General features: G+C 38.2%; 1 protein-coding gene across 1 annotated transcript in view; it reads left to right on the top strand.

The window, feature by feature from the left end:
- The window catches only part of GALNT2 (polypeptide N-acetylgalactosaminyltransferase 2), a 96,410-nt gene extending 85,041 nt beyond the window's left edge, over window positions 1-11,369 (top strand). The window contains exons 11-16 of the mRNA XM_057368413.1: window positions 62-188; window positions 3,637-3,729; window positions 3,931-4,014; window positions 5,782-5,908; window positions 9,583-9,702; window positions 10,874-11,369. Coding sequence (XP_057224396.1) covers window positions 62-188; window positions 3,637-3,729; window positions 3,931-4,014; window positions 5,782-5,908; window positions 9,583-9,702; window positions 10,874-11,029 — 707 coding nt within the window. The 3' untranslated portion in view covers window positions 11,030-11,369. The remainder of the gene's footprint in view (window positions 1-61; window positions 189-3,636; window positions 3,730-3,930; window positions 4,015-5,781; window positions 5,909-9,582; window positions 9,703-10,873) is intronic.
- Window positions 11,370-12,315: the final 946 nt, after the last annotated feature.

Raw genomic sequence — 12,315 nt, 5'->3', positions numbered from 1 at the left:
AATATAATACAAAGTAACAGTGTTTTATGGTGTTGGTCTTTCATTCCTGTTTGTATTTCAGAGATCTCATTCAGAGTTTGGCAATGTGGTGGGAGCCTAGAAATCATCCCTTGCAGCAGAGTGGGTCATGTATTCCGCAAGCAGCATCCTTACACATTTCCCGGTGGGAGTGGTACTGTGTTTGCCAGGTAACTGCTAAACAGCAATCATTTGGGTTTTCCTCAGATGATCAGCAGGTGGCAGTAATTACATTTTAGGGATCTCATCTTTAGAAATACTGCAATATTATCTATCATGGTAAAATATTAATTAAGAAAAAAYTAATGACTTTGAGTCAGCTATGTAGATTTAGAGAAGAACCTGAGAATTGAAAGAGGGAAACTTCTGGTAGACAGAGACCAAGAATCTGGAGAATAAAGAAATGCTTAGCTTGTCATTTTACCAATATTATGGGTGTTTTTTTATTTTAAAGATGGCTTTATTTTCAGAATGGTATTATAAAACTTTATTTTACAGAAAGAGTTTCATTGTTCACCAAGAGCCAGAATGYACTAAGTTATGAATATGCTTTGCTTGCTTTTTGTTAATACATGATCAACACATGAGATACAAGTGATTACAGAGACTGATTTCAGTATTTATGCCAGTCTGTTGGCAACTTGGTTCTTTTTGACATTTGCCTTTCCTGTGCTATGTTTAAAAATACATTTTCTACTGATCTAASAAACATCAGTTCTAAGGGCTTAGATTAATATGCCTGTTAATTATGCTGTTGATACCCGTGCACAGCAGTAACTGAAATACTGAGCTGTCTCTTCAGTTTCTCTTCTATAAAGTGAGAACAACAGTGCTGATTCATGTTCCTAGTGGTTTTTACTTAATATGGATAAAAGTACTGAGTGAATGTACCAAGGGCATTTTGATCAAGGCTATATCAGTTGTAGGTGAAGAATCACTGTACATTTTGGTTTAGGGAATTGGACTTAATGCTCAGAGGGCTGAAGAAGTAAAAGTCTCAGCTAAAGGTTCTGTGGGCTAAGAACTGGAAATAAGATTATTTATTTACCCTTGAAGGGACGTGGAGCCCAAACTCTGTTTAACATGAAGCAACACAGAGTGTGCAGACGAAGTTAAATTCATAAGAATCTTCTAAGCTGCTGATATTTTTGGACTTGAATCACTTTAGACTGAGAAATCTCCTTAGGGTGTAGTTCTTTCCTTCCATGATGTTTATGCCACCAAGGTGACTTCAATGAATTTAATAGTCTGTTAAAATAAAGTCACTATCCTCTTCCTTTCAATAGTTATAGTTGGCACAGTAGTATTTTTCTTCTTTTTCCCCATTTGAGATCAGTATTTTATGCTGCAGTGAAAAATGAATAATAGTATTTGCGGGAAGACAAAAGCTAGCAATGAAATACCCGCAATACATCACATCTCTGTTCCAGCCTTTATAGTGTACATCAGGTGGGTAGAAAGATTCATCTTTTAAACTGCATTATGTAAGCTTAGGATGCAATTGGTTTAGTTTAATGAGATTTGAAATGACAGTGTCATAACAAGGAGTGTGGTTAATAGAACAGAATAAATATATGAATATACTGAGCAGTTTGGGCTGTTGCCAAGATGCTGCTTTTCTTGTGCTGYAAGTAGCTTTCTTGGATGTCAAACCAGTATAATGGAATGCCTTAAACTCAATTTTAGCAATGAGAAAATGAGAAACCTTAGGTGATAGGATATCCTTGTRATACAGGTATGTGTGAGACCATGGTGCCAAGAAACTTGGTGCATGGAATCTGTGCTGATCTTGCAGCTGGGACGTGTTGGCTTACGCCATTGCCTGTCCCTTGGCTATAGGCAGTTTGTTCTGGATGGCTGTATTTTTAGCTGGCTGGTCAGTATACATTGCCTTTTGGCAGCCCAAACAGATTGGTAATTTTGGGTGAGAGGCTGGGAGTCCTGTTTCATGAGAGGGAAGATGACATCACCACATCCTGGCTAAGTGATGTGGGCAGGTACAGCTTGTGTCCAGCAGGATTTGTTAGATCAGCACACTCTGCCTTCACAGAGCACTTCCAATGAGCCACTGTGTCTTGCAGCCCCGAGTCTGCTCTGAGCAAAGCAGCCTCTGATTACTCATTGCTCAGTTTCATTAATTGCCTTAGCATTAAGTGCACCCTATGCTGTGTTCCTCAGCACCCTGAGTTCTTTGGGGCCTTGCTAGCTCAGGCAGTTCTCAGTATCTCCGCAGTGCCCATATTAATGTCACACTAAGCCTGAGCTGTTCATCCCTGAGCATGGGGTGGTGGGATGCAGGCAGGCATTCTGGCCTTGAAAGTGCCTTTGGAGTTATCAAACCCTGGCAAACCAAGTAGTTCGTCTCCCACCACAAATCTCTATGGGCTATGGGCAGCCAGRCTGGTTGCTGAGCAGACAAGAGTGAATGACACTCTCACAGGCCTCAGGGACTGCAAGTGAAGACACACTCACATGGCTTCTAATCTGAATTGAGTGGGATTTTACTTTAAAAAAAAGAAGGAATTTTTGCAAGAAAAAAATTGGTTCTCAAACAAAAAAATTATTCGGTTCTGTCTTGTGACATTTTTATTCCCCACACCTTTTTTTCTCAGCAACCTGCAAGACTTCTCACTTTATCCTGACTATTTTTGGTTTTTGAATTGAAAAATCATATTAAAGAAGTTACTGGCTGACTGAGTTTACTCCAGTTGCTTCAGATGAACTTTCTGCCAAATAAGCTTCAGAGCATGGCAGTTCCAAGTGAAATAAGACTTAATTTTCTAAGTGCGAAATTATGAGCAATAGAAGTAAATGAGTTTTATGTGGAAGCCAGGAGAGGGAAAAAGCCATTGGACCCTCTTGCAGTCCAAAAGAATATTTAAAGACACCAATTACATAAATGGAGGAATTTTAGTTGGAGTTGTGTTTGATTAGAAGTAAAACATTTGGGTTAGTGGTTTTTTCACATTTATTACAGTAATTTCTCTCTCTCAAATTTTAAAACATTTTAAACATTTTCTGATTGCTGCTTTTCCTCTTACCTCAGCTACAGAAGACTTGTTTGGTTCATAGCCTTAACATGATGCCTTACATCTTTTTGCAACTTTGAATGCTGTACTGGTAGGAGTAGGGTGAAGACTGAAAATATGTCTTGCCTGTGTTAGCATATCTGTTTTCAGAAGTGTAAAAGGCAGTTTCTGTTAAATACTGCCAGTTGTTGAGATTTTTGTGTTTCCAATTACCTTGCTTTATCTAGGTGAACACTCACTGAACTTGTCTTGTCAAATCACTCTTATAAAAAGATCAGCCAAACATTAATCTAGTAAATTCCATGACATTTTTAGAAAGAACTGTAAGATGTGTATTAATTTCTGGATGAAAACCTGAAGCAGTGATGAGTGTGGAAAAGACATAAATTTCATTATAAATGTTTATTTCAGTTATGTTATTCTCTAATGGTTTTCTATTACTTGGGTCTTTTATGGGGACTCTTCTGCCTGCCTGAGGCAGCTGGCTGTGTGGTACTGGGAAGGATTAAAATCAACCTGAGCAAAAATTGCATGGTTTAATTGCACCTACAGAAAATGTAACCCATGTGTTTCATATAATTGTCCCTAGAAATACACGCAGGGCAGCAGAAGTCTGGATGGATGAGTATAAAAACTTCTATTACGCAGCAGTGCCTTCAGCCAGGAATGTACCTTATGGCAAGTAAGTCACAAGTGCTTCCTTGCCTTATTTATTTATTCTTCATGAGAAAGCACCTTCTGAGGTGAAAGTAGTGCTAAATCTCATGTTGTCTTTTTTAAGGTATATTTCTGCAGTTCTACCATTATTGAGTTTTCTGTTTATTCCATAAAATATATGAAGACAACAGCCTGACTTTGAAAACTCCTTCTTTTTCTCCTTTAGTATTCAAAGCCGAATGGAACTCAGAAAGAGACTTAGCTGCAAACCCTTTAAGTGGTATCTTGAAAATGTTTATCCTGAGTTACGGTGAGTTTTGGCTGAAACAGAGTTCATATGGAGTTTTTTTGTTGCCCTCTCCAGAAATCACTGGTTTCTTTTTCTCCATCCTTGGATGTAAAGGGTGGGTTTTACTTTATCCATGAATGTAATGCCTCATGCAGTTTTATTTGCTTTTTTTTATTAGTTCTGTTCCTAAAGAGTAATTTTTGTCTAGTTAGCTGCTTTTTTTTTTTTTTTTCTGCTTACTGCAGCTACAGCTGCAGTATTTTGGGGAACAGTGTCCAAAGGACTCAACTTACCTGAGGCTGAAGTTAGTCTCCTACACAAACCGTTTGCTCAAAAGCACATATTCTGTATCCTGTTGCCATCCTTTTAAAGGCTTTTGCCTTTGCCTATGGGCATGCTTAGTTAAGTGAGGAGACTGAATCGTGTCATCGTGGTACGAGCGATGACAGTCAGCAGACAAGAGGGCCCTCTATGTGTGGCAGACAAGGGTAGAAGCCTAAGACTGAAGCTGAGTCTTGTCCTTCTTGTCTCCTTTTCTCTTGTCACTGGATAATCTCTGACTTTCAGGCAGGGCTGAGAAGAGGGAAGTGAAGGATAACACCTAACAGTTTCTGTAACATGAAAGCATCCTAATTAATGAAAAATCCTTGAGGAGAARCACCTTTTGAAAGGATAGAAAGATTTTGATTAAATAACCGATTAATAAGTGTGTTGATCAGATYTGAGCCCATAAACTAGTCTGACTAGTCTGTCAACCTAATATTGGCAGTATAATGGTGTAAGATACTGTGTGTAGCTTGTAGGAATACCTGAGGTTTTTTTCCTGGGGACTTCATGTCAGCCAGGTAATTGCTGGTGATGTACAGCCTTGAGATGCAAAAGCACCACCAGCTATTTCCGCCCCACTGCAACATGTACAGAACCACACATACTAATCAATCTCATAAACCAGGGTCATACCGAGGAAGTAAGTTTTCTTTTATTTTCTCTTAAAAGTGCCAGAGGAGATTTGGTTTTGTTTAAATTGTCAGAAAAAAAAGTGTCTCTCCTGGAAAATGTTCTACCATAAGCCTTACTTACRTGTAATGTTGTCTTTGTCATCCCTCATGTGCTCATTCTGCTGGYTTGAATTATTAATGTTCATATTATAGTCTGAATATTTTAAAGGCTCTGATATGCCCTTGTTTTACTGTTTGACGTGAACTCATGGGCTCCACCCTCAACTGTACTTTGCTGAATGGGTTTGCCTAGGTGTTTCCATGCTAGCAGTGTACTTTATGTTCAGCCTTTAAAAAACAGACATCAGAAGGAGCTTTGATTTTTTTTTTCCAGTTCCTAACCCCTTTTTTAACATTTCAGTAAAAACAGTCTGAGAAAAATGTAGCATGTCCTATTTCTTCTACAAGCTATATTGCCTGAAAAGACAGAAATACCTAGTGATCTAACTGATAGCATTAAGCTTTGAGTCACTCTAAGTGATCACTCTAAGTGATAAGTCACCTTTAATTTGATTCTTGTACTGAGTTTATGTGTTCATCCTCCTTCTGTGATACAAGTCTTCTGATAGTGTGGTAAGCTTGCAAGTTTATTCATGTTTGATCAATTAATGATTAGATTATTGCCTCCCCTCAAAGRATGATTGAGATTTCCAGTTGATAGTCATCACTCATCCTTAACATACCACCTTAAAAATACTCTGAGTGAAAACAAGGAGTTTAAAAAATACTGAAAAAATCCTCCCAAGCAAACCCCAAAACTGTATTAATCAGATTTCTGGTTTTGTTTTAGGGTACCTGATCATCAAGATATAGCCTTTGGGGCTTTGCAGCAGGGTACCAATTGCCTTGACACTTTGGGCCATTTTGCAGATGGTGTTGTTGGAGTTTATGAATGTCATAATGCTGGGGGAAACCAGGTCTGTATGCCATTAATTTTGTTTTCTGCAGTTAGTCTTTAAACAAAAAAAAAGAAAGTGAAGCTAAACTTTTTAACTCAAGCAGTTACTGTGTACTTGTGAGAGAAAGATGAATCCAAACCAGCAGATCAGTTGTTGTAACAGATTGACTAAAAAGCTTCTCCCTCAAATAAAATTTTGCATTTTCAGGATTAGAATCTGAGCCCAGAGATTGATTCAGTGTGCATCACATTATCCCCTTCCTTTGTCGCTGTTAGTATTTGCTTTTGCACTAGAGGTCATAGCTTCCTTCCCAGGGGTTTTGTACTTGCATAGAAAGCTTTTTTTCAATTAAATGGCATGTTTGATTTTTTGGGGGCAATTTTTACTTAAGRAAATATTTGAGTTGTGTTAAGCATATGGCCTAAGGTCAGCAAAATAAAATAATGCTTTGCTGTGCTGCCTGATTAGTCATTTACAGTATGAAAAWAAACCTCATAAATCCCCATTTGGCTCTTCCAGAAAACAGAGGTGCCTAAATGTTCACTCACAGTAAAGGAGAGTGTTTTAACAAATCCTTTCTAATCCTGCTCTTAATCTAATTGCAAATGTGTCAGATCTGTAAATGAGAGCATTAATTATCTCAAAGAATCTATTTATGCAGTTGTGACTTAGTTATCATTCATGAAATACACACAGTTCTCACTCCTTTGTGTGCTGCTTTGTCGCTACATCCTTGTCAGATTAAATCTGACTATAAAKCAAATGTAATATAACCTGTCAAGTACATCTGTTAAAATAGAAGGCTGACCAATTAAARACTACTGTTGAATGAGAATCAGAAGTTTGCTTTGATTGAAATTAGAAGGGAAAAACCCTAAAATAAGATGAAGCCTAAAATGAAGTAATTTCCTGGAAGATGTATGATGACAATTCATTCAAATCATCATGTGAGAAATGCCTCCTTTCCCCATCATTAAAGAGAATTTATCTGTGGAGGCCTTTTCAATTACCTTTATGAAAGAACCCWCATTTTTGCAGAAACCACAATGGGTTTTTTTTGGGGAGAAAGGATAGATGAGTCACTAGTGTCTTGGAGCAGAAATCTTAGAATTTTGTGCTTTTGTTGTGTGTTCTTTATAGATACACAAAGTTATCTTCCTCTTTCAAACTCCACTTCCCTGTATCTGACCCTCCTCTTTCTGTGCTGTTTTTCTGTGACACTGACCTTGACAAACAAGTATGCATTTGCTCTGAGCAGATACCTTTGAGAGCACATTAAGAGCCAAAATGGGTTAAAACTAGGTTTAATGTCCAAGAAGAACTCGTATTGGATTGAAAGGAAACAACAGCATGGCAGGCGAGGGGGGAAAAACCACAATCTTTACATCTGTACTTTGTGGTTTGCACCTTATTCTTATCAAGAAGTTTTTTGGTAGTTGAGATTAAGAGCACTTGTGTATTACAGACTGTGGCAACCTTCTCATATAACTTGAAAGGTGTATTCTGGCTTATGTTCAACACAGTTTAAAAGGCAAAATCTAAGTAAAAATGGGATTTCTACCCCCTTTCCCCCTCCTCTCCCTTCTCCCAGGTGGATAGACTCAGTGGTAGATGAAAATAGGTTGTAGTGCATTTGACGATATGCAGGGCTGTGATAAGGAACTAAAGGTGAAACCAAATACACTTAAGAGTAAGGGGGAAGTTTCAGATTAGTTGTATTCTATTAACTTAGTATTTCTTATTTGACACAGATTTTTTTTCAGATGTTTTGATCTTTGTGTAGAGCTATCCAATTTCCAACCTGTGCCCTGAGCATAAACAATTTTTCTTCTCCTCTGGTGTGGTGGAACTTGTTCCATCTTATCTCCATCATGGCCATCATTACTGATCACTGGAGGAAAGTATCTCTAAGCTGTGTCTCATAGTGTGAAGGGCCATCATGTCGATGTCTCCAGCAACAGAGCTTGGAGCTTGTGTAAAGCRTCTGTACCTTCGACTTTTAAATATATTAACTTCTTGCATGATTTCTGTTGTGGCTGGGGCTCATACAGCCTTTTGATGGAAGGGTGAGGGTGTATAATGGTAATAATTTCAAGGCTCTAACTCTCTGATTGCAGAGTTCTCAGACACAGGTTTTACTGCATCCCTGGTAGTATTTTCATTTGTCATTTTTCAGTGTAAATCTTACAAGGGAAGGGTTCAGGGCCATTTATAATTCTTGACAAGCTCTGGAAATAACTTGTTTAATTCCTTTAGTTGTGGCTGCTATAAAAGTGGCTATTAATATAGTATTATATAGTAATGRTTCATGTTGACATCTTACAAACTGGACAAAACTGAGAAGGCAAGTAATTTTGCTGTCATCTGAGGTTAACATATTGAGAATAAAAGATGTTATTAGCTTAAGAGTTTAGAAGACAAATGCACGGATATGCAGCGTTGTCCTGGCTTTGCTTGATTTYCTGCATCTGTCATCATTCTCATAATTGTAGAATATGGTACCCCTCCAGTGGCTTGCGACCTGTGTGATTGTGATTGCTTGTAATCCCCTGAGTTGAMTGTTCTGATAGAGCATCTGTTCCCAAAGAGATTTAATAATTGTTACATCTCCTGAGTTTCAAAGTAATTATACAAGCCAAAAATTGATAAGGTATCAGAAAAATAAGAAAAAAATTGAGTGGGATTAGTAATTTATTTCTGAAATACTGATTATGTGCAAAATAACATTTAAATGTAGCCAGGCTTGGCCCTGTATGTCTAGGGTTTTGTATTATACAATTACAAATCCTCTTCAGTTCCTTGACRGAAGCTAATCATGCCATTTTAAGTAGTTATAAGCACGATTTGGATAATTAGCCTGGCTTCAATCAAGTGGCTTCTTTCCTCAAAGGATAGTTAGACAAATGGAGATCAGTGTGGACCCTGGAGACCAAACTTGAAAGGAGGAAAGCATATGGAGAGAGTCTGAACATCAGGGAAGGATCAGGTCTTTGTCAAAAGATGCTGAGATCAAACAAGCTGGGCATCAGAACATACAGAGGAGCTTTTCTTTGCTCTCCATGAGTTGCATATTTAAATACRTTTAAAGGAGATTCTATTGTGCATCATGCCTTGGATAGAAGGGAACATTCTTTCTATCCCTCTTGTGTACAGTACCCTGGTGGTCTCTATTGTATTAAGAACTGCTGTTTCCTCCCTTGGTCCATATGCTTTGTTCAGTATGTGGGCAGGGTGGGCAGTAATGCTGCAGACCCTGCTTTCAGGGTTTTTGTGTACGTAACTTCTTATACGTAAATATTTACAAATGTAGGAATCTCTTCTACACAGAAGATAGGGACAAGATGTCATATACACACAGACACGTGCACATGTAGATAAACATCTAACTAAATAAGCATTTGGAGGCTMTTTTCCATGAGGTCTTGTGTGACTGCCCGCAGCAGCTGTGTGAAGCCAGCAGAGGGAGCAAACAGCCARCACAGCCCTGAGCTGATGCGGGGACGCTGAAGCAATTGGAATTACTAAATTTGAAAAGGGCTTTTCCTYTCCTGCGCTGTGGGAAACAATGAACTATTCTAATGCTCGTAAATCGCTATTTGCAGGATTTTAACCTGTGCTGTATATGCAGAGATAGCATGTACACATGTTAATGTACACAAATTTGTAYACTTTTTGTTTCTTCCTTTTTATAGGAATGGGCCTTAACAAAGGACAAGTCAGTGAAACACATGGATTTGTGCCTTACTGTTGTGGACAGAGCACCTGGTTCACTAATAAAACTTCAGGGCTGTAGGGAAAACGACAGCAGACAGGTWAGTATGTCATGACTGCACTCTGCAAACAGTGGGGAAAACAAGGATRGTGAATAAACAACGCCCCAGTGATCATATCTTCTGTAGGCTCTACTTTTCTCAGCTATTTGTGTGTGTAAAGGATTCATGATAGTTAAGCAGAATAAGATTTATCCCAACTAGGGCCTTATGTAAAGGTTTCACCCATTGATGTGTAAAAGTGTTCAACTGCCATGTGTGTTTTCTGAAAGAGATTATGTATTCCACAACGTCTTGTTGAAAGGTCTTGCTCAGTGAAGTTTGAATATTATGTATTCTGTCTCAGAAGAATGTGTTTTGGCTTTCCTTCTTTTCAGTTGTTGTCTGTTTATAGCAGTACTAGACTCTTTAAATTCATTTTTATCAGTGCAGCATTGTAACTTCATCTATTCCCCATGCCTGAGGAAAATCACATTTTGATGTAGTCATACAACAACTCATCTGTTTCTGCTCAGGCATCAGTTCTAATCATCTGCCAGCTTCCTTCCATATCTCTGTTTTTGCAGACTGGGAACTGTTCCTTGATGAAGGAAGGAATATTCTTGCCACTTTTCAGAAAAGGAAACTARGGAAGCAAGATTTTCTTGATAAGGTTTACAGGCATAATGTGGTAGACATACAAGAGAAACCCCCTTTTTTAAAAAAAATCCTGTATTTGGGATTTATTCTATCCTTTACATCATCTCGGACAAAGAACTTGTGATAGCACAGATTGGTTGCTGTCTGTAGAATTGAAAGGTGTCTGACAAATTTCTGGATTTGTGGAAATTTGTCTMTAGTGAGTGTGCTTCTTGCTTCTCTATGCTCAGTATTGTAGTGGTATGTGGATRGATTTTCATTCTCATTTTTTCTTCAGACCAGAGGTTTCATACAGGTAACAGGGTGGGACAGTGTATTTGAGAAGTTCTGAATAGAGGGAAATGTGTTGATGCAGTCTAWGTCTTTTAGAATGTTAGCTGAAAGAGCAGCTGTTTTGGCAAGGCTTGCCAGAACTTATACTTTTACTCAAGAATCATCTAAATTGTTCCTATTATTGCAGCTTTTATAGCTTTCCAGACACAAGCCAGGGAGATTATGAAGACTTCAAAGGACAGGATGTAGGAGTCTTCCTTTTTTTGCTTTTCMAGGTCAATAACTATGTTTTCTCTTCCAGAAATGGGAACAAATTGAAAGCAATTCTAAACTGAGGCACGTTGGCAGCAACCTCTGTCTAGACAGCCGAAATGCCAAAAATGGTGGTCTCACCGTTGAGATCTGCAATCCTTCTTTGTCGCAGCAGTGGAAATTCACACTTAATCTGCAGCAGTAGGACTTACAAGCAAAATGCTGTTTCAACTGAAAAACATTGGGCAAAGTTTTGATTGAATTACTGATGTGTTTCTTAAAACTTTCCACGGAACTTATATACCTCAGTATTCCACCTTTATCTGAAAGTAGAGTGCTGAAGCAGACACCAGGGATCCAGGGGACTCAGAGCACTGCAAAGATGTCACTGAGTATGACTTCACACAAAGAAGGAATTGTGCTGCAGACTTCAACTGTTCCTTTCTGTCTTCAGCTGCTACTTGCACAGCAGATAATTAACTCTAGGAACAACTGACGTATGATAAACAAAAGGATCTGAAGAAACATTTATGGGAAACAGAATGTGGGAGGGAGGGTGGGAAAAATTACTAGGAGAAGGTAATTTGAAAACTCCATTGGAATAGAAGTCATGGTTTGTCATTTCCAGAACCAGACGTGTCATTCTGAAGTTTGTTTTCTTTTTCTCCTGTGTGTACTTCGTAATTTGGATATGAACTTTTCTATGATGGACTCTAAATATAAGTATATGAAAATATGTATATTGTCATCTCCCAATGATTTGTATCAGTTTTCATTATCTTATAATTATCAGCAAAGTGATTGACATATGTATAACCAGAAATTGGATTGGAGTGCTAGGAGACAGAAACTTTGAGGGTGCGCATTTTGTGCTGCTGGGTGTGATGTCCATGCTAACACTGGATGCTTTTGCTTTGCAAACTGGATCTACTTCTTAACACTTCACCCTATCTGGAGATCATGAAACTCAGGAGGAGAAAGAAAATAGCAAAGGAAGTCAAGGCATCTGCCCAGATGATTGCTCGGATTGTTTATTCCAACTTGGGAATTCATCACCTGTGCTCTGGATAATGTTAAACTTGTACTTTCTATTTGTGTTGACCATTTCTGTAGTACTTTGTCTTTAAACTTCTTCCTTTGTTTTAAAGTGATATAAACTGCACAGAGCTTTTGTGCAGCCATGTTGGTTCAGCATAGTTTTATTCTGGACSCTAATGAGAAAAAGCTGTCACAAACTCCCCTTTTGAGTTGTAGAAATAAGTTCAAATTGKAACATCACTGATTACAGCACAAGATCTGAATTTTTATTTGCAAAGATGAGCAGCTATGTGATATCTCTGAATTGCACTTGCTTAATTTATAGACTTACTACTGGGGAATTTTCTTCCATTTTGTTACTTTAAATGTAGTTTTTGAATGGATTCAGGCTTGACTCTGGGAATCAGCCTGGATACCTGCACAGCCTATGTGGTTTTAACCATAGAACTTGTG

Source organism: Malurus melanocephalus, unplaced genomic scaffold (genome assembly GCF_030028575.1).
Source record: "Malurus melanocephalus ecotype Western Australia unplaced genomic scaffold, MMel_1.1 scaffold_92, whole genome shotgun sequence".
In the NCBI taxonomy this organism is placed as follows: Eukaryota; Metazoa; Chordata; class Aves; order Passeriformes; family Maluridae; genus Malurus; species Malurus melanocephalus.
The sequence above is the reverse complement of the archived record's forward strand: the minus strand, read 5'-3'. Positions and strand labels throughout refer to the sequence as shown.